The 21,734-nt window shown below is 48.4% G+C and overlaps 1 protein-coding gene across 1 annotated transcript in view; it reads right to left on the bottom strand.

Moving 5' to 3' along the window:
• Positions 1-204: 204 nt before the first annotated feature.
• The window catches only part of SPOCD1 (SPOC domain containing 1), a 47,378-nt gene continuing 25,848 nt past the window's right edge, over positions 205-21,734 (bottom strand). The window contains 14 exon segments of the mRNA XM_023727049.1: positions 205-893; positions 2,340-2,526; positions 3,248-3,337; positions 3,883-4,032; positions 4,375-4,526; positions 4,733-4,844; positions 8,660-8,785; positions 10,369-10,485; positions 10,610-10,769; positions 11,645-11,735; positions 12,053-12,128; positions 12,280-12,321; positions 12,720-12,896; positions 13,938-13,979. Of these exon segments, the coding sequence (XP_023582817.1) occupies positions 205-893; positions 2,340-2,526; positions 3,248-3,337; positions 3,883-4,032; positions 4,375-4,526; positions 4,733-4,844; positions 8,660-8,785; positions 10,369-10,485; positions 10,610-10,769; positions 11,645-11,735; positions 12,053-12,128; positions 12,280-12,321; positions 12,720-12,896; positions 13,938-13,979 (2,211 nt within the window).

Raw genomic sequence — 21,734 nt, 5'->3', positions numbered from 1 at the left:
AGTCAGCAGATGCAACCCCAAATTTGTCCAACTCTTTATTGAACCAAAAATCAACACTAAACAGACTGCAGAACAAGAAATTGAAACAGGACAGGTGGGTTATGCTGACCCTCCTCTTCCTCCACTCCTGCCTCTCTCCTTGGAACTCAGGGTTCAGCATCAATGAAGAGATCGAGATCCCCTCTTCTGGTGGGTGACGGAATGTCAGACTTCTCTGGGAAGAGGGCACTCAGGGCCAGCCCCATCTGTGGGTGCCAAGGAGGAGTCAGGGGCTGGGCCAGGGGGTTCTGGAGCTGCTGGGGGCTGGCAGAGGAGGCCAGGAATCCCAGAGGCTGCAGGGTGCTGGGCAGATGCTGCAGAGGGTGGAGGCAGGAGCTCCTGGCCTGGGGGCCACAGTGAGGCTTGGAGCTGGTGGCTCATGGTCACCAGGGATTCGAGGTGCTGGAGCAGGGCTTGGTGGGGACAGGAGGCCCTGTGGAGGTGCTGGCCACGGCTGAAGCAGTGGCCAGTTGGTGCTGCTGAAGAAGGGTTCCAGGAGTGGCACCCGCCTGGCTCTGGAGGCCACTGCCATCGCCCAGGACCCTGCGAGGCCTCAGGCTCTCCCCATAGTCTCCCCCTGCCTCTGGAGGGCCTTGGCCAAGCACAAATCCCTCTTGGAGCCAGGCTGCCATTATCCTGGCTCTGCTGCAGGGCACCCCCGGGGGGAGGAGAGCCTTTCAGGGCCACATCCTGCCTCCTATCCTCTGGCTGGTAGCATCTTGTCTCCACCTTCTTTTTGAAGGAGACCGTCTTGTGAACCTTCCTCCTCAAGGGGCTGGAGCCTGCTGTGTCTGGCAACCCTGCCTTGGGGAGCAGCACAGCCAGCAGCAGGCTTGAATGAGTGGCTTCCAGGCCTGGGAAGAGAGGGAGAGAGACCAAAGGCCTGGTGGGAGAGCACGTGGCCCCCAGAAGCTGCACTCTTGTTGCAGCAGGAGGGCTGGAGGTTAGACTTCAAGATGAGCTTCCCAGCAGAAAGGCCCGTGACATACTGGGAGAAGTAGGTGAGCCTGTCTCAGAACATTTGGTCTCAGCCTGAGAAAGTGTTTGCCTGGATGAGGATGAGGCCTGGATGGTCTGACATCAACACTCTATGGATTCAAAGTCTACCTCAGTGTCCCCAGGGCAGGCAGTACTTTGCTCAGGGAATAGGCACGGTCCTCTCGTCCTCAAGCTGCTTTCCTGGAGCCCTAGCGGGTTCCCATGCACAAAGGCACGCTTGGTCCGGCATGTTATTGTTAATTGCTGTCAAGTTGGTCCCTGACCTATGGTGACCCCATGAAAAATGGAACAAAACATCGCCCAGTCCTGCACCATATCCATCATCAATTACTGATCAGATTGTTGTGATCCATAGAGTTTTCATTTACTGATTTTCGGAAGTACATCGCCAGGCCTTTCTTCCTAGTCCATCTTAGTCTGGAAGCTCCTGTGAAACCTGTTCAGCATCATAGCAAAACGCAAGCCTCCAATGACAGATGGGTAGTGGCTGTGCCTGAGGTGTATTGGCCGGGAATCAAACCTGGGTCTTCCACATGAAAGGTGAGATTTCTACCACAGAACCACCAATGCCCCACTGACCCACCACAGCTGTGGTGAAAACATTCCTCTCTTCTGTCTTAGGTGATGCTTTCAGTCAACTGTTTATGGGTCTGTCTCTGTCTTTCTGTGTCTGGGTCAGATGTGGCTGTCCCATGAGTTTCTATTCAGGGGCATCTAATGAGAGGCAGTGTGGTGTGGTGGTTAGGAGCCTAGTCTGTGGAGCTGTGCTGACTGGGTATGAAGCCTGGCTCTGCAATTGCCTAGCTAGATGACCTTGGACAAGTCACTTACCCTCTCCCCCATCTGTTTCCTCATCTGTGAAATGGAGAAATTAACAGTATCTACTGCACAGGGTTCGAGGCTTACATGAATAAATATAGGTAAGGCTTTTAGGGCAACGCACATAGTTGGCAAGACACTGCAGAGGACAGGTGCTCCTGGCCTGGGAGCCACAGTGAGGCTCGGGGCTGATGGCTCACAGTCACCAGAGATTCGAGGTGCTAGAGCAGGGATTGTGGGGACAGGAAGCCCGGTGGAAGTGCTGGCCACGGTCAAAGCAGCGGCCAGCTGGTGCTGCTGAAGAGGGGTTCCAGGAGTGGCACCCGCCTGGCTCATACAAGTTAAGAGCTATTACTATTACTGTTTCCAGAGTTTCCGTCTGAGATGTGCCTGCCTCTGGTGAGACATGGGTGGCTCTGTCAGCAAGACCCAGTCTGGTCACCAAGGGGAGGCAGAGACTGGTATGGGCATCGGGCACCTACCTGGGCCTCCAAGAGGGCGCAACCTGGTGGGCAAGGGCTGGAAGGCGGGCAGGGGCAGCAGGACCACCCCCATGTGGTCCACAGCTGCCAGGCAATGGCGCTGCTTATTGTTGAGGTAGGAGTAGAGCAGGCGGCAGTTCTGGGTGTCCCGAGCCCCATGTGGGCACAGTCTGACCACGCTGACGTCCTGTGGCCGCAGGAAGGAAAGCAGTTTTAGGAGCAGCCACTCCTTGCTCCTGCAAACACCCCTGGTCTCATCTAACCCTCCAAGAACCCTGTGAGGGATTCCCATCGTACAGCAGAGGAAACAGAGGGACTTCCCGGGGTCACGCGGCAAGTCTGCAGTCCCGCTGGAAACCAGACCCAGTATCCCCAAACCAGGCCTCGGCCCCAGAGGTGGAGAGAAAGGGAGGCAAGGGCAATATTATGGACGGAACTGAGTCCCCTCAAAATAAGTCTTGGCATCCTAACCCCTATACCTGTGGATGTAACCCCGTTTGGGAACAGGGTTTTCTTTGTTATGTTAATGAGGACATGTCAGTGTAAGGTGTATCCTAAACCTAGTCATTTCTGAGATTTAAAGAGCAGATTAGACACAGAGCAGGCACAAACGGGGGGTGGCAGGAGGGAGACAGATGCCACGTGAAGACTGCCAAGGAGCCGAGGAACACCGGGGCTAGAGAAACTGAAAGAGATAATGATCTTCCCCCAGAGCCGACAGAGAGAGAGAAGCTTCCCCTGTAGCCGAAGCCCTGAATTCAGACTTCTAGCGTCCAAAACAGTGAGAAAATAAATGTCTGTTCTTTAAAGCCACTCACTTGTGGTATTTCTGTTACAGCAGCACTAGGAGACTAAGACAGGCAGGGGTAGGGTGCTAGGAGAGATGTTGCCCAAGGGTGGTCAGTTACCTTGGCCTCTGCCGGGCAGATGCTGGCCAGCAGGTCCCAGACAGTGTTGGGGGCAATGCAGCCCGCTGAGCGGATCACCTCCGGCAGGGCCTGGGGGCAGGTAGGATGGCCAGTCAGCCCCCAGCTTCCCACCCACTCAGGGCGGACGCAATACCAGCCACCTGGAAGGCTGCCGCCCTGGGCAAGGAGGCTGGGCAGGCAGTATGTCAGGATCTTCAGTGGCTGCCTGGAAAGCCCTCACCGCCCCTGGAGACTGCCAGCCTGGCCAGGCCCATCTCCTACAGCTATTTGCAGAAGCCCCTCACTCCCTCCACCAGCCTCCCACCCTTCCAGTACTTTTATCTGATCATTCGGTCACTCAACAATCACTCCTAAAACCCTCCTCTTGGCAGGGCCAGGAAGGCACCAGACTCCTCTCCCGGGCCCCTGGTGCCTTGGGTCCTTTATCATGTGTGTCTCTGCAGCAGTAGGGCTGGCATATCATTTGTCCCCATGCCTGGCACAGGGCCTGGCAGAAAGCGGTGTCAACGACTTGTTTTAGAGTGAGTAAAAGAATGAACGAGTGTGTAAATGGGAGTGTGAGGAGCTGACTGGGCTGGCCAGTGTGTGAGGGCGTCCCCAGCACACAGGTGTACCTGAACAAGCCGACAGCTGTGCCCCGAGACCAGCTGGGCCTTGGCCCGGAACTGCTTGATTGAGAACATGTCTAGAGCCCCCTCCCAGGGCGGCTGGCTGGCTGGTGCCTTTGTGGGCCCAGCAGGTGTCTGGGTCCTAGAGGGAGGGACAGAGAGACAGGGCCAGGCACAGCAGGTCACCAGGACTTTCCCCAGCATCTCTGCCCCAGCTTCTGCTCCCTTTCTTTTCAGAGCAGTGCCTAGATCCCTGAGGTAGGGGGCGAGAACGAAGTGCTGGCCGAACCAACACACTGGTCCAAGCATGGCCTTGTGCAGGGGGGTCCAGCAGGCTTGGATGATTTGTTTCATTGCACAGAGGGGGAAACTGAAGCCCACACAGGCAGCAGGACTTGCCCAAGGCCACAGAGCAAGACACGCCCCTGCTGTGTCTGCTACACCAGCTGGTGCCCCCCCCCCACTGCTGTTGCCCACTTCCCTGCCCCCGGCCCCACACCTGTCCTGGGTATCTGTGCGAGACTTCTCCCTGTTTTGGGGCATCTCTGGAGAGGACACAGGGGCTGGGCTTGGGACTCTCTGGAAGATATTGTCCCCTCTCCTCCTGGTGGCTTCAAAGTAGTCTGGCAGCTCACACGAGGGCTCACACCCTGCAAACAGCAGAGGCAGGAGCTAAAACAGGCAGACAGTGAGCCTGAAGCCAGCCCAGGGCTTGAGAGCCAGGATCTGAACCAGGCTCTTTTTGAGGTGCTCCGGGGCATGGGCACCCCACCCTGACACCTTCCCCCAGGCCACAGTTCCCTGTTGCTGCTGAACCCCATGCTCAGCCCAGCTTGCCCACCGCCCCTGCACCAACCCCTGCAGATTCGACAGTTAGGGTCTAGGAAGTGGTGCTCGTGCTGCTCTGTGGTGTCCCCCGACGTGGCAGGCAGGGCCAGTGGGCTGCAGTCTACCGGCACCATGGGTCCCTGCGAGACACAGGAGAGAAGGGCGGGCTGGGAAGGCAGCTGGGAACATCGGGGCCCTCCATGGGTAGGGGGCCTTAAGGGCATGGCTTATTTTATCTTACCAAACAATATATTCTTTCATTACTTGTATAAAAAAATTGAAAAAACAAAAAAACGCCCCTTGTCCCACCACTCAGAGACATTGGTTAATATTCTGGATATTCCTTTCTAACAGTTTGTAACGCAGGGTTTTGAAGTCCTTTTACTGAAGTAGCTGGAATCAAATATTCAACTTTGTTTTCATTAATTATAGCAGAGGCGTTTGCAACGCTGTACAGTCTTTGCCGACACTGCACTGACGGAGTGGACTGTAGTTTACGTGTCACCTCTGGTGCTAGACATTTGGATCATTTCCAGTTTTTCACGATTATAAATAGCACTGAGGACATCTTTATGCAGAAAGATTTTTCCTAAACTTTCAATTATTTCCTTAGGATAAGTTCCCAGAAGCAGATGAGAGAATCAGGGAGAACGAACATTTTTTGAAGACTCTTGCTGTCCACTGCCAAATTGCCAGATAACTTTTTTTCTCTCACAATAGAAATAGCTTGAAACACAAAACACAGTATGTACTGATACACACACACACAGACACATACATATATAGTACTGATATATATATATATGGAGCCCTGGTGGTGCAGTGGTTAAGCGCTATGACTGTTAACCAAAAGGTTGACAGTTCGAATCCACCAGCTGCTCCTTGGAAACTTTATGGGGCAGTTTTACTCTGTCCTATATGGTTGCTATAAGTCAAAACCAACTCGACAGCCACGGGCTTGGTTTGTTTTTTTTGGGGTATATACCAGTAACCAGTTACCATCGAGTCAGTCCTGATTTATGGCAACCCCATGCCTGTCAGAGTGGAACTATGCTCCACAGGGTTTTCAGTGGTTGATTTTTTTGAAGTAGATTGCCAGACAGACCTTTCTTCTGAGGTGCCTCTGGGTGGACTTGAACTTCTAACCTTTTTGGTTAGCAGCTAAGCATGTTAACCATTTGTACCACCAAAGAAGATGTGTGTGTGTGTCTGTGTGTGTGTGTATACACATACATACATACATACATACACCCACTCCTCCCTTATCAACATGGTTAGATTCCAAAGACCAGGTCGTTCTGTGAAAATCAGCATTACGTGGGAGCTGGCAAATCCCAAAATCTGCAAGTCAGGCAGCAGGCTGCTAGCTCACGTCCCAAGAATTGGAGGTTAGATAATGACAAGCCGGATGCAGGATGCAGGATCCAGAGCAAGAGTGAGCCTTGCTGAAATATCCATTTATATTCTATGCAAGCCACACCCCCAAGGAAACTCCCTTTTCAACTGATTGGCTGCTCACATCAGATCACAAACTGGGGAATGATTACATGAGATCACAAAATGGATGACATCAGATCAAAAAATGGAGGATGACTACATCATTACATAACTGCCAAATTACATCATTACATAACTGCCAAACCACTGAGAATCATGGCCCAGCCACGCTGACATAATTTTAACCATCACAAGCAGTGTTACTCTTGCCTCACACCCTGGGGTTCGTTACTGCCAGACATACACCGTTAATGCAAAAAACAGTCATATACTACTTTTACTATTGCAGTAAATGTAAAATGTCCTATAATGAGACAGTTGATAAGGAGTGGGTATATAGTGCTATACATATATATATATATACACACTCACATATATGTATATGTGTATAAAAACCAAAAAATCAAACCCATTGCCATCGAGTCGGACTCATAGTGACCCTATAGGACAGAGTAGAACTGCTCCATAGGGTTTCCAAGGAGTGGCTGGTGGATTTGAACTGCTGACCTTTTGGTTAGCAGCCATAGCATGCTGTAGCTCTTAACCACTGCGCCACTATGTGTATATATAATGCTACATATACAGGTAGTTCCTGGATTACAAATGAGCTCCATTCCTAAATTTGTCTTTAAGTCGCATTTGTGCATAAGTTGGAACAGTTAGGTATGGTTCACATCTAACGTCAGTCCGTCAAATGTTGGTCTTAGTATATAGTACATAGTATAGATTTCAGCCTTGGAAACACTATGGGGCAGTTCTTCTCTGTCCTATAGGGTCACTATGAGTCGGAATCGACTCAACAGCCATGGGAGATATATATATATATAAAATACTCTAATGCTATATATATACACATATACATACATATATCTATGTCTATATATACAATGCTGGACCCCTGTGGTGTAGCAGTTAACAGGTTGGCTGCTAACCAACAGGTTGGCAGTTTGAATCCATCAGCTGCTCCTTGGAAACTCTATGGGGCAGTTCTACTCTGTCCTATAGGGTCACCATGAGTTGGAATTGACTCGATGGCAATGGGTTTCGGGTTTGCTTATATATAATGCTCATTGTAAAACACGCAAACCATAGCAAAAAGCATAAGGAAAAGAGTAAGCATTGCTTTAGGAAGAACACTCTAAATTTGACATCAGACTTTGAAACTCTAACTTGCCTCGTAAATGACCTGCACTGCAGTGCCAAAGCACAGGCTTTGGAGTCAGACAGCCTGGGTTCAAATCTCAGCTCCACCAACGGCAGACTGTGTGACTTTGGGCAAATGACTTCACGTTGCTCATCCATGAAATGGGCATAATAATAGCACCTATCTCATAGCTCATTGTGAGGTTTGGATGAGGCACTATGTGTAAAAGGGGCACCTAGTAGGTGTCCAATAAAGAGTAAAGATAGTTATTATGTATTGTTTTCCCCTCGCCTACTCTGCCACCTTTCTTCTCTCGGGGGGCGGAGGGCTTCTCTCTAGGTCTACCTAGCATCTCCCCCTATATTTACGTTCAATTTATTCCAGGAATACAGGTTGGCGTTGGTTGGGGAAGCAGTCACACGCCCCTGGGGCTCCTCTGCACAGGCAGTGGTTCTCCTGGTCACTGGCCTGGATGTGTGCAGGGAGCAGGGATTTTTGTTTGTCATGTTCACTGCCATTTCCCCAGTCCTAGAATTACATCTGGCACAGAGTAGGTGCTCAGTAAGTATGTACTGAGTCAAAGAACATGGTTCAAGGGGCCTTCCCTGCACCCCACATCCCAGGCATGGCCAACTGGACCAGGGTAAAGAGCTGACCCATGGGTCACCCCACCACAGCCTGGGCTGAGCGTTCTAAGCCTCCTGAGAGTGACTAAGGCAAGCCAAGGGGCAGTTCTGACTGGCTGCAGGACGCACAGCTGATGGGTGCCAGACGGAGGAGCCAAAGTGGAGGGAGGAGCAGGATGGCGGCCAAGATCCCCAGCAACAAGAGACCTAGACTGTGGTCACTCCTGGTGACTTTCCAGGTCCCTGAGCAAGTTCCAGGAGGCCTGCTGGACAGGCTGCCCTGGGGCTCTGGGTGGTGTCCTGCCTGGAGCGTCCCTAGCCCTTCTACTAAACAGAAGAAGTCTCTGTTCCCTTGTGGAGCAGCATGGCCATCCTGTTTCCCAACCTAACATCCAGACGGAATGTCTGAGGTGGGGGGGCTACTATGGTGTTAGGACTGATGACCATTCTCATGGGGGGCCTCGGGGTTGGGCAAAGAAGGGGACCAGCACCAAGGAGGCACCGCCAGGCCCTGTGCAGGCGGCTCGCTCTCAATGCATGCTCACCTGGACCCTGCGCGGTAATGGTCAATCAATAAGGTGGGCCTCAGAGCGGTCAGGTGACTTGACCAAGCCACACAGCGAGTGAGGTGAGGAGTGGTATCCCTGGGCACAGGCCCCACCTGGAGCCAGGTTAGGGTCACACCTACCACCAGATCCTCCAGGGTCAGCGTCTGGTCGTCCCGCGGGATCTCCACCTCACCCTTGTGGGTCAGTTTGGTGGCTGGGAGGCTGCATAGCTCCTGCTGCTGCTGCCGCTCAATGATCTCCAGGCCCTGGTGGGGTGGGGAAGCCCAAGCTCAGCTGGCTAAGGGGGTCTTTGGCGGCCAAATGCCTAGCCTCCACCCTGGAGGCCCCGCTCCTGTGGTTCTCCTTCCATGCCAGGCCGTTCCCTTCCTCCACACTGACAGGCTTTGCAGTCAGACAGCCTGGATTTATTTGTTCCTGCCATTCCCCTCACCTGGAATGCCCTCCTCCCTCAGCCCTACCTCCCCATATTTCACTCCTTCACCCTTCAACTCACATCATGCCTCCTTCAGGAAGCCTTCTTGGACTTGACCTTCAACCGCAAGTCAATTCTACCTCTGACTGTACCCCATCATGTGCCCTGAGAAGGGTGTGGTATAGTCAAAAGAGGGCAGGTTCTGGAGTCCCAGCTAGGCTATTGATAAAGAAACACAAGGCAGTGTGGCCTTGGGCAAGGCGCTTTGCCACTCTAAGCCTCAGTTTATCTGTTCCCTGGAAGTAAGCTGAGAGCATTAAGTATATTAAACAACATATGTAGAGTGCTTAGAGTGCTGGCTGATTCTAACTCTGTTTATTGTTGATCAATATCACCCTGTTTGAAATGTTTCCTGAAAGCATGACTCTCCTTTTCTAACACCTGCTAAGGACAGGGGTCCTAGCCTCCCTGGCAGGGCGGCCTCATGGCGTCTGACCTGTGTAGTCACGCAGTGCCCCGCACTTAGAACGGCCCTGTGCTTGCTTTAATGCTCTGCTATCGCCATGCTGAAATTCTTCATAATTTTTGAACAAGGGGCCCTGCATTTTCATTTTGCACTGGGCCCCGAAAATTATGTAGCTGGTCCTGCTCCTGGCCCCGTACAGTGTCTGGACAGAAGCTCAACCTATAGTGGATGCTGCTGGTTCACCTAATGGACTCTAGTTATTCATTCTAATCAGCCCAGTGTCTTCCAGAACAGGGGCCTTAGTGTCCCACCTCCTCCCCACTGGCCCCAGTCCCCAGATCATTCCCTCCCTCTCTCATTCAGTCACCCATCACCACTAGGCAAGCATTACCCAAAGCCAGCTGAGTACCCAAACCTACTCTTCCCCTGAGGAGTTCTCAGGCCAGAGGAGACCCATGGACACAGGGGATCCATGGGGCCTCTCACTTCCAGTCTTTTCCAGGGTTCCTCAGACTGGAATGGGGAGAGGGACACCTCAAAGGGACTACCCCCCATGGATGGTTGACGACAACTGTGCCTCTAGGCTCTGAGCCATCATCCCGAGCCTCCCCCTGCCCATCCCCACACACAGCACAGTCCAACTCCATAGAAAACCAAGTGTAAGATGTGTCCCCTCTACCTAGCGCTCCATCCCCAATCCTTTCACTGTTGCCTCTTTTCCCATTTTTCCTGTGGGGAAGGTCTCTCTGCCTCTCCCCATCTGCCTTCTTTCTCTCTCTTTCCTTGTTTCTATGTCTCTCTTGTGCTTCCTCTGTCTCACCTGTCTTCCCCCTCACCCTGCTCTCTGTCTCTCTCTGCCTCTCCCTGTTCCATCCTTGGGCCACCACGCCCACATCCCAACTCCCCCATGTCCTTCCTGTTCCCTTCTCCGACTGGACCCAGCAGCTCACCCTTTTCTCCTCCTGGTCCCGCCAGCGGGCCAGCTCTTGGGGGGCCAGCTGGATTGAGCTCATCCGCACCAGGCCGTGGGGGGTGACATCTCCGCGAACCACTTTGAGGAACAGGTCCTGCGGGGGCAGGGGGGCAGGGGCTGCACTATAGTCTGAAAGCTCCCACCCCAATGTCCTGCCCGGCGACTAAGGCTTTGCAGCCTCTAAGGGAGAGGCCAGCCCGGCCCACAGCCCTGCTTACCGGGTTCCTGGGGTTGCGTAGGTTGAACACCAGGCTGCGGTACTTGGCCTTGTAGCGACAGCTGGTGTCTTGTGTCAGGTCAAAGAGGGCCGCCTCAATGGCAGCAGCGATACTCTCTACTGCCTCCTCACTCACTGCCGGGTGTGGGAGCTCCTGAAGGCTGAGGGGTACAAGGGCAGGGTCACGGGGACTGAGCCTGTGGGGTCATCCGGGCGCTCAGCCTGAGAGGGAACACTATGGGCGGGGAGGAGAGTCGGGGTATTCTAGGTCAACTCCACTTTCTTTTCTAGGCATTTTTCCTACATGAACTGTTGATTCTCATCCCAACCCTGTGAGGAAGGACTATTCTCATTCTCAGTTTACAGATGGGGAGACTGAGGCTCAGAGACGGTAAGAGGCTTGCCCAAGGTGACACAGTTAGTGGCAAAGTCAAGATTTGGATCCAGATCCATCTCACTCCTCAGCCCATGCTCTATCCCTGAGTCAACAGAACTGGGGTATGTGTGGAGGGGAGGAAGCCTGAGGGTAAAGCATCAGTCTGGGGAGGGGACAGAGCCTTGACCTGGAGGTCAGGAGACCCTGGATGTAATGCTGAATCTGCCAATGATATGCTTCGTGGTCTTTGCAAAGTCCTCCCTCTTTGAGCCTTGGTCTTGCCATCTGTAAACAAGAGCTTGAGGCTCAGCTCTCTGACACTATCCCAGCACAGAGTCTCATTGTGTCTAAAAGCATTCTTGTGGGTGACATCTATGAGGACCGGAGCAGAGGCTGCAATGGCTTAATGGGACAGCTCGACCTTGGAACCAGAGACCCATGTCCACAATTCAGCTCTCCACAGGCCCGGTGGGTGGGAGTGTGACCTCGCAGCTACAAAATGGGGTTAGCCAGGCACACAGCAGTCCAAGAACATGGCATGGCATGGTCCCCTTTGGCTATAAAGACATCAAGCCCATGGAGCCCTAGGAAGTGGTGGCATGTGGGGGCAGTCCCATCAGGGTGTCTTGGATGTCAGGGAAGTGGGGAGCATGGCCTTACCGACTCCACAACACCTCCTGCATGGCACGGACCACAATGCCCCGTACCCTGATATCCAGGGACAGCTTCTCCTGTTGGGGCTGAGGCTGAGCTGCAGGAAGAGAGAATCCTGGGCTCCTAGACAGTGCTCAGGAGCACAAGGAGGGGGTGGACTCAACACTGAGGAGCTCAGGCAAGCAGGGGAAGGATCCCACCACCCTTAGGAGCCTAGGCTCTCCCATCCATCTGGGAATTGGGCCTAGGCAGCCAAAAGCCCCCATCCCTTTGGGGGAAGGACTGTAGGCTGATTGGGGAGGAGGGGGGAAGGGTCCTAGCAGGGGCTGGTGACCAGGAGCTGGGCTCGAACCCTCCCCAGTAGTCCCTGGAAGAGAAGAGGCAGCTGAGGGGGTACCCTCCATGGCCCCTCACCTGAGTCTTCCCCCATCTCTGCTTCACCAGGCTCCTCCTCTTCAACCTCCATCCCTCCACAGCGCAGAAGCAAGGCCTGAGAGGGAGGGGTGAGGAACTGAGGTTGCCCCTCTGGGCCCAGCCTCCTGGCCCCAGGGAATATCACCCGCCCTGAGCTGCCTCCCTCCTCCCACCTCTCAACCGTGCTCCAGTGAAGGAAGCCCTGTGGCTGGGGCACAAGCACTCACCCCTGGACACTCGGCACTGGCCTCCTGAACAGAAGCCTCCTCCTGCAAGAGAAAGACGACATAGCCAAGAAGGTGGGGTCACCAAGAGGCAAGGAATGGCTCTTTGGATGGTGGAAGGGGTCAGGGTTCACAGAGCCCCATGTTGTCCATCCTGAAGGAGGCAGCTGGAGGACTCTGGCGTGGCAGGCACAGTAGTCAGCCAGGACCAAAGGCTGCCTGCTCCCTCCCCAAACGCGCTGCAGGCCCAGCCCCTCCTGGTGCACACGCCTGGGGGCCAGCAGATCTGGGGTCCAACCCCGTCTCTGGCTATTACGTTCTATGTGACCAAAAGCTAGTCATCCCTCTCTGAGCCTCAGAGACTTCTCTGTGAATCTGGTGTGAAGGCACCCCGCTCAGCAGGATAAAGTGACATTTGTATGTGAAGGACCCCCGATCTGTACCTGGTACCCAGTGTGGCTCTGAGCCACGGGCCTTGCCTTCCTTCTGGGCCTCTGGGTAGGTGAGGCTGAGCTGATCTCCATCAAGTCCTCTAGGGCCTCCAACTTTGGAGGCTGCAGCCCCCCAGCCTGGCTGTCGCTGACGGCCCCCAGGAGCTGGATTACTGTCCCAGAACCAAACTGCAGGGGAGAGGAGAACTTCAGAGCCGAGACATACAGGCAGCTGCTCTTCCCCCTCAGATGCTCATCTCACCTGTGACTGTTTCATGTCACTCTCTTCCATTGGACTGTCTGCTCCATGAGGACAGGGAACATGTCTGTCATGGTCCCTGCTGTATCCCCAATGCCTAGAAAAGGTCTGGGACATAATAGGGTTCAATAAACATTTGCTGACTGCCTGGCCTCCCTTTCCCAGGAGAGAGACCTGACTTCGTTCCCATCCTTTCACCTTCCCCTCTCACCCCAGCCATGTTTAGAGTTAACAGGACCCTCCGCTGGGACTCTTCTAACCTTCCTTCTGACCAGACACACATCTCCTTTGGGGGGACATATCCTGTTTTGACTCTGGTTCCTGCTCCTCAAAGATCTGTCATGCCCCTTTTTAGAGGTCACTGACTTGTTCTTTGCCTTTTGCCTGAAGCAGCCACATGGTGATCATATCCATCACCCCTTCTGTACAGTTGCCAATCATCCCCTCTATTGCCCTAAGAGAAAACCCTTCATGACCATTTCAAAGTGTAGAGTGGTTTTTGATCTTCTAAAAGGCTACAGAATCTATCCTGGTGCCCTTTTTGCTATGGCTGCCAGGAAGCTCAGTGTTAACTTTGAGCCTAGCAGTTACAGCTTTCCGAGGTTGGTAGAGGATGAAGGGATTATTGTAATAAAATTTCCCCTTCTCCTTCCTCTTTCTTTCCTTTAAGCTTTTATCCCATTTTAATTGTGTTTTCATTATTTTTATTTATGGCAAACCATGGGGAATTGTTTTGGAAGCAAGTGGGTCTGAAAACGTATCCTTGGATGAATTATCATGAAATAATCATGTTCCAAGGCTCAGGGGAAACTTCAATTCAGTATCAAAGGGGGAGGGAAATATTCAGATGCACTGGAGGAGGGCAGGCCAGAGAGGCTAGGACTGCAGCTACTGGGGAGGACGTCTCCCCATCCCTGCCAGCCCTGGGGAAAGGGAGGAAGACAGGTAGTAATAAAAAGAAAAAAACCTACATAACACACATGCTTCACCCCATGGGGCATTTCCACTTCCTCCTTGGAGAGAAAGAGGATGCAGAAATTAGAATCCAGAGGATCCAGAGACCCCACTGCAGGGAATTCACACCAAGAACACACTCACACAAAGGAGAAAGATGCATGTTCAATGTTCACTGGGTCGGCATTTATAACAAAAAAATGGGTACAATCCAATGTCCATCAAAAGGGGAATGGTTAAAAAACAGTGACACATTATACCATGGATTCTGTGTGGCCGTTAAAAGAGTGAGGGAATCATAATAAAATTTACCGTCTTCAGGGACTTATAAGGTGGCTGGCCCCAGGGGAAGCATATCACACGTGATTTCATTAAGCTCTCAGAACAACACCATGAGGTATGTACTATTACTATTCCCATTTTACAGATGAGAAAACTGAGGCTGAGAGAGGATCTGAAAAGTTCCGTAGCTACTAAGCAGCAGACCTAGGATTAGAACCTAGTTCAGTCTGACTCTAAAGCCTAGGCACTTAACTCCTGGGCTGTACTGAGAGACAGCCCTGAGGGCATGAATGACATGCAAGAATCGTGGAAAGATGTTCCGATGTATTATTATGAGAAAAAGTAAAAAAAAAGGTTACAGAACAGTATCTGTTGCATAAGTCCATTTATGTAAATACGTATTTATAGATGCGTAATGGAGATTATCTCTGGGGAATAAAATTCCAGGGGGACTTTCATTTTCTACTTATAGACACGTAGGTATTTATGTTATTCAAAATGAGCAAGTATTTCTTTTAGAATCAGAAACATTTTTTTTTATTAAAAACAAGTTCAGAACAATGTGTGTAGTGTGCCACCATTTGCGTTAAAAAAGGGAGAAAAAGAATTTCTAAATCTGTATTTGCTTGAATATGCATTAACATACCCAGAAGTATCCACAAGAATCTAATAACTGGGGCCAGTAGGGAAGGGACCGGGCGGTGGGAAGGAGAGTCTTCACCTTTTTTTGGGGAGTGAATCTTGCAAATGAATCACCGTTGCAAAAGATGAATTGAAAACTCCGCCCCCGCCCCCGCCCCCAAAAAAGAAAGGGGTAGGGGGGTATGGAATACACCTCGGCAGGAAAGCAGTAGCAAATATATTAAGAATTATTGCTATGTGCCATCAAGTCAATTCCGGCTCATAGTGACCCTATAGGACAGTAGAACTGCCCCGTAGGGTTTCCTAGGCTATAATCTATAGGGTCACTATGAGTTGGACTTGACCTGACGGCAACGAGTTTGGATTTTTTTGTTTTGTTTTTTGTAATCTTTACAGAAGCAGATCTTCAGGTCTTTTCTCCCGCAGAGACTCCTTTTTGAACTGCCAACTTTTTGGTTAGCAGCTGAGCGCTTAACCACTGCGCAACCAGGGCTCCTTATATTAAGAATAACCCTTCACAACTTAAAACCTTTTGGCTGGCCCCATCTCAGGGGTTACATCAGGCTAACGAGGCTCAAAAACAAACAGGCAGCAGAATCAGTCCAGCAAAGACTTTATATACTGAACTTATCAGACCAGAATATAAAATATGTAGTCTTAATATGTATAAAGAAATAAAAGGAAGGATCAAACATATGAGTGAAACGGAAAAAACTATACAAAATGACTAGGCAGATTTGGTTGAGAACCAAATATAACTTCTGGAAATGAAAATATAATCATAATAATTAAAATTTAAAACTCAGTGGGTAGTTTTAATAGCATATTAGACACAGCTGAAACGAGTTAGTGAACTGGAAGACACATTTTCAAAAATTATTCAGAATATTTACAGCACAGAGAATCAAAAAGACAAAGGACAGAGTGAGAAGGACTAATTAATCTGACTAAAGCTCCAGAAGGAGAGAGCAGAGACAATGGGGCGGAGGCATTCTAAGAATTTTTTAAGAGGTAGACTAAGAATTTTCCAGAATTGATAGAAGATACCAATTCACAGACTCAGAGAGCTCAGTGAATTCCAAACAAGGTGAATAAAAATTAATCCACATGGAGACACATCATAGTGAAACTGCTGAACACCAATGATAACAAGATCTTAGAAGCAAGGAGATAAAAAGAAAGTAATAGCTAACACTTCAATAGCACTTAAAATGTGCTACCACTGTTCTGAATGCTTCACATATTAGTTATTTTAATCCTCACCATAACCCTATGAGGTAGGTACTGGTACTATCATTGCCTCCATTTTACAGAAGAGGAAACTGAGGCACAAAGAGGCACAGAGGTTAAGAAGTTTGTCCAATATCACTCAGCTCATAAACAAATGAACTGAATTTCAAATCCAGGCAATCTGATTCCAGAGGCCACATCTTTAACCAGCAGGCTATAATGCCTCTCACTAAAAGACGTTTTATCTACAAAGGAATGGCAATTAGACAAACAATTAGCTTCTCAATGGCAATAATGAAAGGCAAAACACAGCAGAATAATACTTTCAGTGTGCTTAAAGAAAATAACTATCAATTGTGGACTCAGGCAAAACATTTTTTAAGAATTATGATGAAATAAAGATAATGTAGAGAAAACCAAGAGAGTTATTGTTTTTCTTGATAACTTTTCTCAATAAACAAATTCTAAAGGATGAACTTGAGGCAGAAGGAAGGAAAAATGATCCCAGATAGAAAAGCTAAGACGTAAGAAGGAATTTTGAGCAAAGAAAATTATAAATACGTCATTAAATCTAAACACACATTGATTGTACAAAACTGTAACAAAGGTGTAATTTGTGGTATTAAAAAACAATATAGGGCCAATTTCCTGGATAACAGCAGCACATAAATTGGGAAGGTACATGCTTGAAATGAACACTTTCCAAGATCTTTGTATTATTTTGGAGGATAAAGATAGTAACCACCTTTTTTTGTTGTTGTTGTTAATTGCTGTCGAGTCTGCTCCAACACATGGTGACCTTACGTATAACAAAATGAAAACATTGTCTGGTCCTGCACCATCTCCATAATCATTGCTATGTTTGAGTCCATTGTTGCGGCTATTACGTCAATCAATCTTATGGAGGGTTTCTCTTGTTTTCACTGACCCTGTACTTTACCTCACACAATGTCCTTTTCTAGCGATTGGTCTTTCCTGATGACAAGTCCAAAGTAAGCCAGGCAAAGACTCGCCAACCTCACTTCTGAGGAGAATTTACATTTCTACAAATTAGATACTCATGTATTCAAGAATACAAGCAGGGTACAGAAAACTTCCAAACTACTAAAAAAAAACCTGGTGCCATTGAGTCGATTCTGACTCATAGCGACCCTACAGGACAGAGAACTGCCCTATAGGGTTTCCCAGGAGCGCCTGGTGGATTCAAACTGCCAACCTTTTGGTTAGCAGCTGAACTCTTAACCACTACACCACCAGCGTTCCCTCCAAACCACTAGAGGGATAAAAAGGAATAAGCAAAAAGAATCAATCCAAAAGGAAGTAATAAAAGGGAGAAAAGTATAGAAAATGCAGGACACATGCAGAGTAAAATAAGATGGTAGGAACAGATTCAAATAAATTAGTAAATACAACAAAGGTAAACAGACTAATGCTTCAGATAAATACAAAATTATCAGACCTTTAAAGAAATAAGATCCAATTATAAGATCCATTTCTAAAAATCAACTATGCAAAAAAGGTTAAAAGAAAAAAAAGGAAAAATATGTGAACAGGCAAATACCAATCAAAGTAAAGTTAGTTTAGCAATGTTAATATCAGATAAAACAGACTTTAAGGCAAAAAATAATTAGAAGCAAAGATCTTGCTACATAATGATAAACAATTCACCAGGAAGCTGTAACATCTCTAAATTTATATGCATCTAATAACGTAATCTCAAAAAAAAAAAACCAAAAATTGACAGGACTACAAGAAAAACTCACCATTACAGTGAGAAATTTTAATGTATTTCTCTATTTGAGAAATCAAGCTAATGAAATAATCAGTAAGTCTCCAAAAAAACTCTGAAAGCCAGAAAGCAGTGGGATGATACATTAAAAGTGCTGAAGGTAAAAAAAACTGTCATCATCCAAGAATCCTGTACCCAGCAAAACTGTCCTTCAAAAATGAGAGTGAAATTAAGACAGTCCCAGATAAGCAAAAGGTGTGGGAGTTTGTTACTACCAGCCTGCCCTAAAAAAATGCTAAATGGAGTCCTTTAGTATGAAAGATGAAGACACTAGATAGTAATTTGAAGCTGTATGAAGAAATAAAGACCTGCAGTAAATATAATTTCAAGGGCAAATATAAAGGCCAGTTTTGCTGTATTTGTGGTTGGTAACTGTATTTGTTATGTTCTACATGATATAAGGAAACCTTGGTGGCATAGTGGTTAAGTGCTATGACTGCTAACTAAAATCCACCAGGCACTCTCTGGGGCAGTTCTACTCTGTCCTATAGGGTCGCCATGAGTCGGAATTGACTCGACGGCAGGAAGAAAGCATAAATAATGATCATGAATATATGATACTGGGCACATAATGTATAAAGATGCAACTGTGACATCAACAACATAAAGAGAGAGGGAGGAGTAGTATAGGAATAGAGTTTTTGTATGTTACTGAAGTTAAAACAAAAACAAATCCGCTGCTGTCAAGTTGATTCTGACTCATAGTGAGCCTACAGGACAGGGTAGAACTCCTGCATAGGGTTTCCAAGGAACGGCTGGTGGATTCGAACTACCAACCTTTTGGTTAGCAGCCAAGCTCTTAACCGCTGCTCCGCCAGGGCTCCAACTTATCAGCTGCTTTCAAGTTGGCTCCAACCCACAGTGACTCCATGTACAACAGAATAAAACATTGCTCAGTCCTATGCCATCTTCACAATCATTAGTAAGCTCAAGTCTATTGTTGTGACACTGTGTGTATCTGAGTGCTTTCCAACCTAGGGGGCTCATCTTTCAGCACTATATCGGGCAGTAGTCTGTTGTGATATGTAGGGTTTTCACTGACTAATTTACAAAAGAAGATCACCAGGCCTTTCTTCCTAGTCTGTCTTAGTAAGGAAGCTCTGCTGAAACCTGCCCACTGCAGGTGACTCTGCTGGTATTTGAAATACCACTGGAATAGCTTCCAGTATCATAGCAACACACAAGCCACCACAGTACGATAAACTGACAAGCTGTTGTTATGTGCCATGTAGTTGGTCCTGGCTCATAGTGACCCTATGTACAACAGAACAAAACACTGCATCATCCTCACAGTCATTGTTATGTTTGAGCCCATTGTTGCAGCCATTGTGTCAATCCATCTCATTGAGGGTGGTGGGAATTTAAACAAGGTTGCTATAAATTTAGGATGGTAAATATAATCCCCATGGTAATCACAAAGAAAATTTCTTTAAAAATATGCACAAATGAAAATGAGAAGGGAATCAAAATGATTCACCACAAAAAAAATCAACTAAATACATAAAAAAGGCAGTATTAGAGGAAATAAGAGACAAAAAAAGTATGACACACTGAAAACAAATAGCAAAATGGCAGAAGTAAGTCCTTCCTTATTAGTAATTACTTTAAATGTGAATGGATTGACCTCTCCAATCAAAAGGCACAGATTGGCAGAATGGATAAGAAAATATGACCCAACTATAACTGTCTACAGGAGACCCATTTTAAATCAAAAGGCTAAAAGTGAAAGGGTGGAAAAATATTCCATGCATACAGAAACCAAAAGAGAGCTTGAGTGGCTATATTACTATCAGATGAAACAGACGTTAAGTCAAAAACTGTTATAAGAGACAAAAAAGGACACTATATATAGTAAAAAGGTAAATTCATCAAGAAGAGAAAATAATTATAAATATACATGCACCTAACAGCACGGAGCCCTGGTGGTGCAGTGGTTAAGAAATAGGCTGCTAACCAAAACCTGGCAGTTCGAATCCACCGGCCACTCCTTGGAAACCCTATGGAGCAGTTTTACTCTGTCCTATAGGGTTGTTATGAGTCAGAATTGACTAGAAGACAATGAGGTTGTTTTGTTTTTTAACAGCAGAGCCCCAAAATATGTGAATCAAATACTAATAGAACTGAAAGGAGAAATAGACAGTTATACAATAATAGTTGGAGACTTCAACACACCACTTTCAATAATCAACAGAACATCTAGAGAGAAGATCCACAAGGAAATGGAAGACCTGAATGACACTATAAACCAACTAGACCTAAAGGAGGTGGGGGCAAGATGGTGGAGTAGTCAGACACTTCCAGTGGACCCTCTTACAACAAAGACCCGAAAAAACAAGTGATTCGATTATATATGGCAATCTGGGAGCCCTGAACATCAAAGGCAGAGTTGAGGAATCAGATTGAGTGACAGGCAGAGGAAGAGATGGTTCAGAAGCAGCAAGGAGTTGCCAGACCTGACCTGACGAGAGCCTGAGCCCTTCAGGCCGAAGCAGCTCATGGGTGAGCGGTGAGGCAGGCAAGTGGCAGTGCTCGGGAGGCGCGTTTTCCACACCAGGAGAGACCCAGCACCGGAGAGTCTACACAGCCACCCAGAACCAGTGAGAAGCAGCCCTCATCAGCAAAAAATAAGTACTTGCATATGGCTTACCATGGGGATCAAAAACACCCCTCTTAGGGAAAAACTTCTTTCCCATTTACCGCCCCGCTCCCTGCTCTGCACTGGATCCTGGACCGGCTTCAGCAAGAGCCAAGTCCCCTGGGCCGGAAGTAGGATCCATCACACTTCCAGAGCCATTCTTCCTGCCTTGGAGCGCGAACGAATTAACAAACAGGGGAAAAAATAAACTGCCAGCTCCCCTAAGCCAGGAAACCAGGGTAGGCACAGCTCCTTTGCTAGGCACAGGCATAAAGGATCCACGGACTTTGAGTGCCTTTTCCCTTGCATAGACTTGTGTGGGCCCATCTCAACAGCGTAGGCCCTCGTTACTGCAATACAACAGGGTATATACTGGAACTCTAACTTCAACTGTTCCAGCTGTGAAATGGCATGTTCTTGACATTTGACATTGCTCTGCCCATTAAGCAGGGTCTTCACCTACCCACATCAGGGGCCTGAGGACTGGTGGCTCCACCCACGCCACCTAGCCACCTGTGATAGGGGTCCATGAATAAGAGGTGCCCCCCAGTCCTTAGAGCCAACAGCATTAGGTGCTCATAGTCCAGCTGCAAAACCCACCCACCTACGCGCTCTAGGGAACAGGGACACACCTTCCTCCTGGACACTCAGGGGCGGCTGTCAGCCCCCAGCGTTGCTCAGAGTGTGTCCCACTGCTGCAGCTAGATGCCTGTGTCTACACCAATCACCCATGCCTGTCTAGGACTGTAAGTGAGAGCCTACAGCACACACTTGATGGCTATATATCCGGGCACCTGAGCTGAATCCATACAGGAGGAGTGGGTGGACTCCTGAGCTCACATACCCAGTAACAGATCTAACCACTTAGTGACAGGATGTTACAGCTTCAAAGGTACCAATAATCAAACTAGCTCATACAAGCAGCTTATTTGGGCATAGCAAAACAAAACAAGCAGCTAGGACACAGTAAGCAAACATAAAATAAATAAATATAATAACTTGATGGTTCGGAGACAAAAGTCAATATCAAATCGCATAAAGAGGCAGGCCATGATGGCTTCAGCAAGCTCCCAAAATAAAGAATCTAGAAATTTTGCAGAGGAGGAAAATTTCTTGGAATTACTGGAGGCAGAATACAAAAGATTAATATACAGAACTTTTCAAGAATTTAGGAAGGAAATTAAGCAAAACACAGAACATGCAATAGAGGAAATTAAAAATATTAGAGAAGAGCAT

The sequence above is a fragment of the Trichechus manatus genome, unplaced genomic scaffold, assembly GCF_000243295.1.
Source record: "Trichechus manatus latirostris isolate Lorelei unplaced genomic scaffold, TriManLat1.0 scaffold00015, whole genome shotgun sequence".
Taxonomy (NCBI): Eukaryota; Metazoa; Chordata; class Mammalia; order Sirenia; family Trichechidae; genus Trichechus; species Trichechus manatus.
The sequence above is the reverse complement of the archived record's forward strand: the minus strand, read 5'-3'. Positions and strand labels throughout refer to the sequence as shown.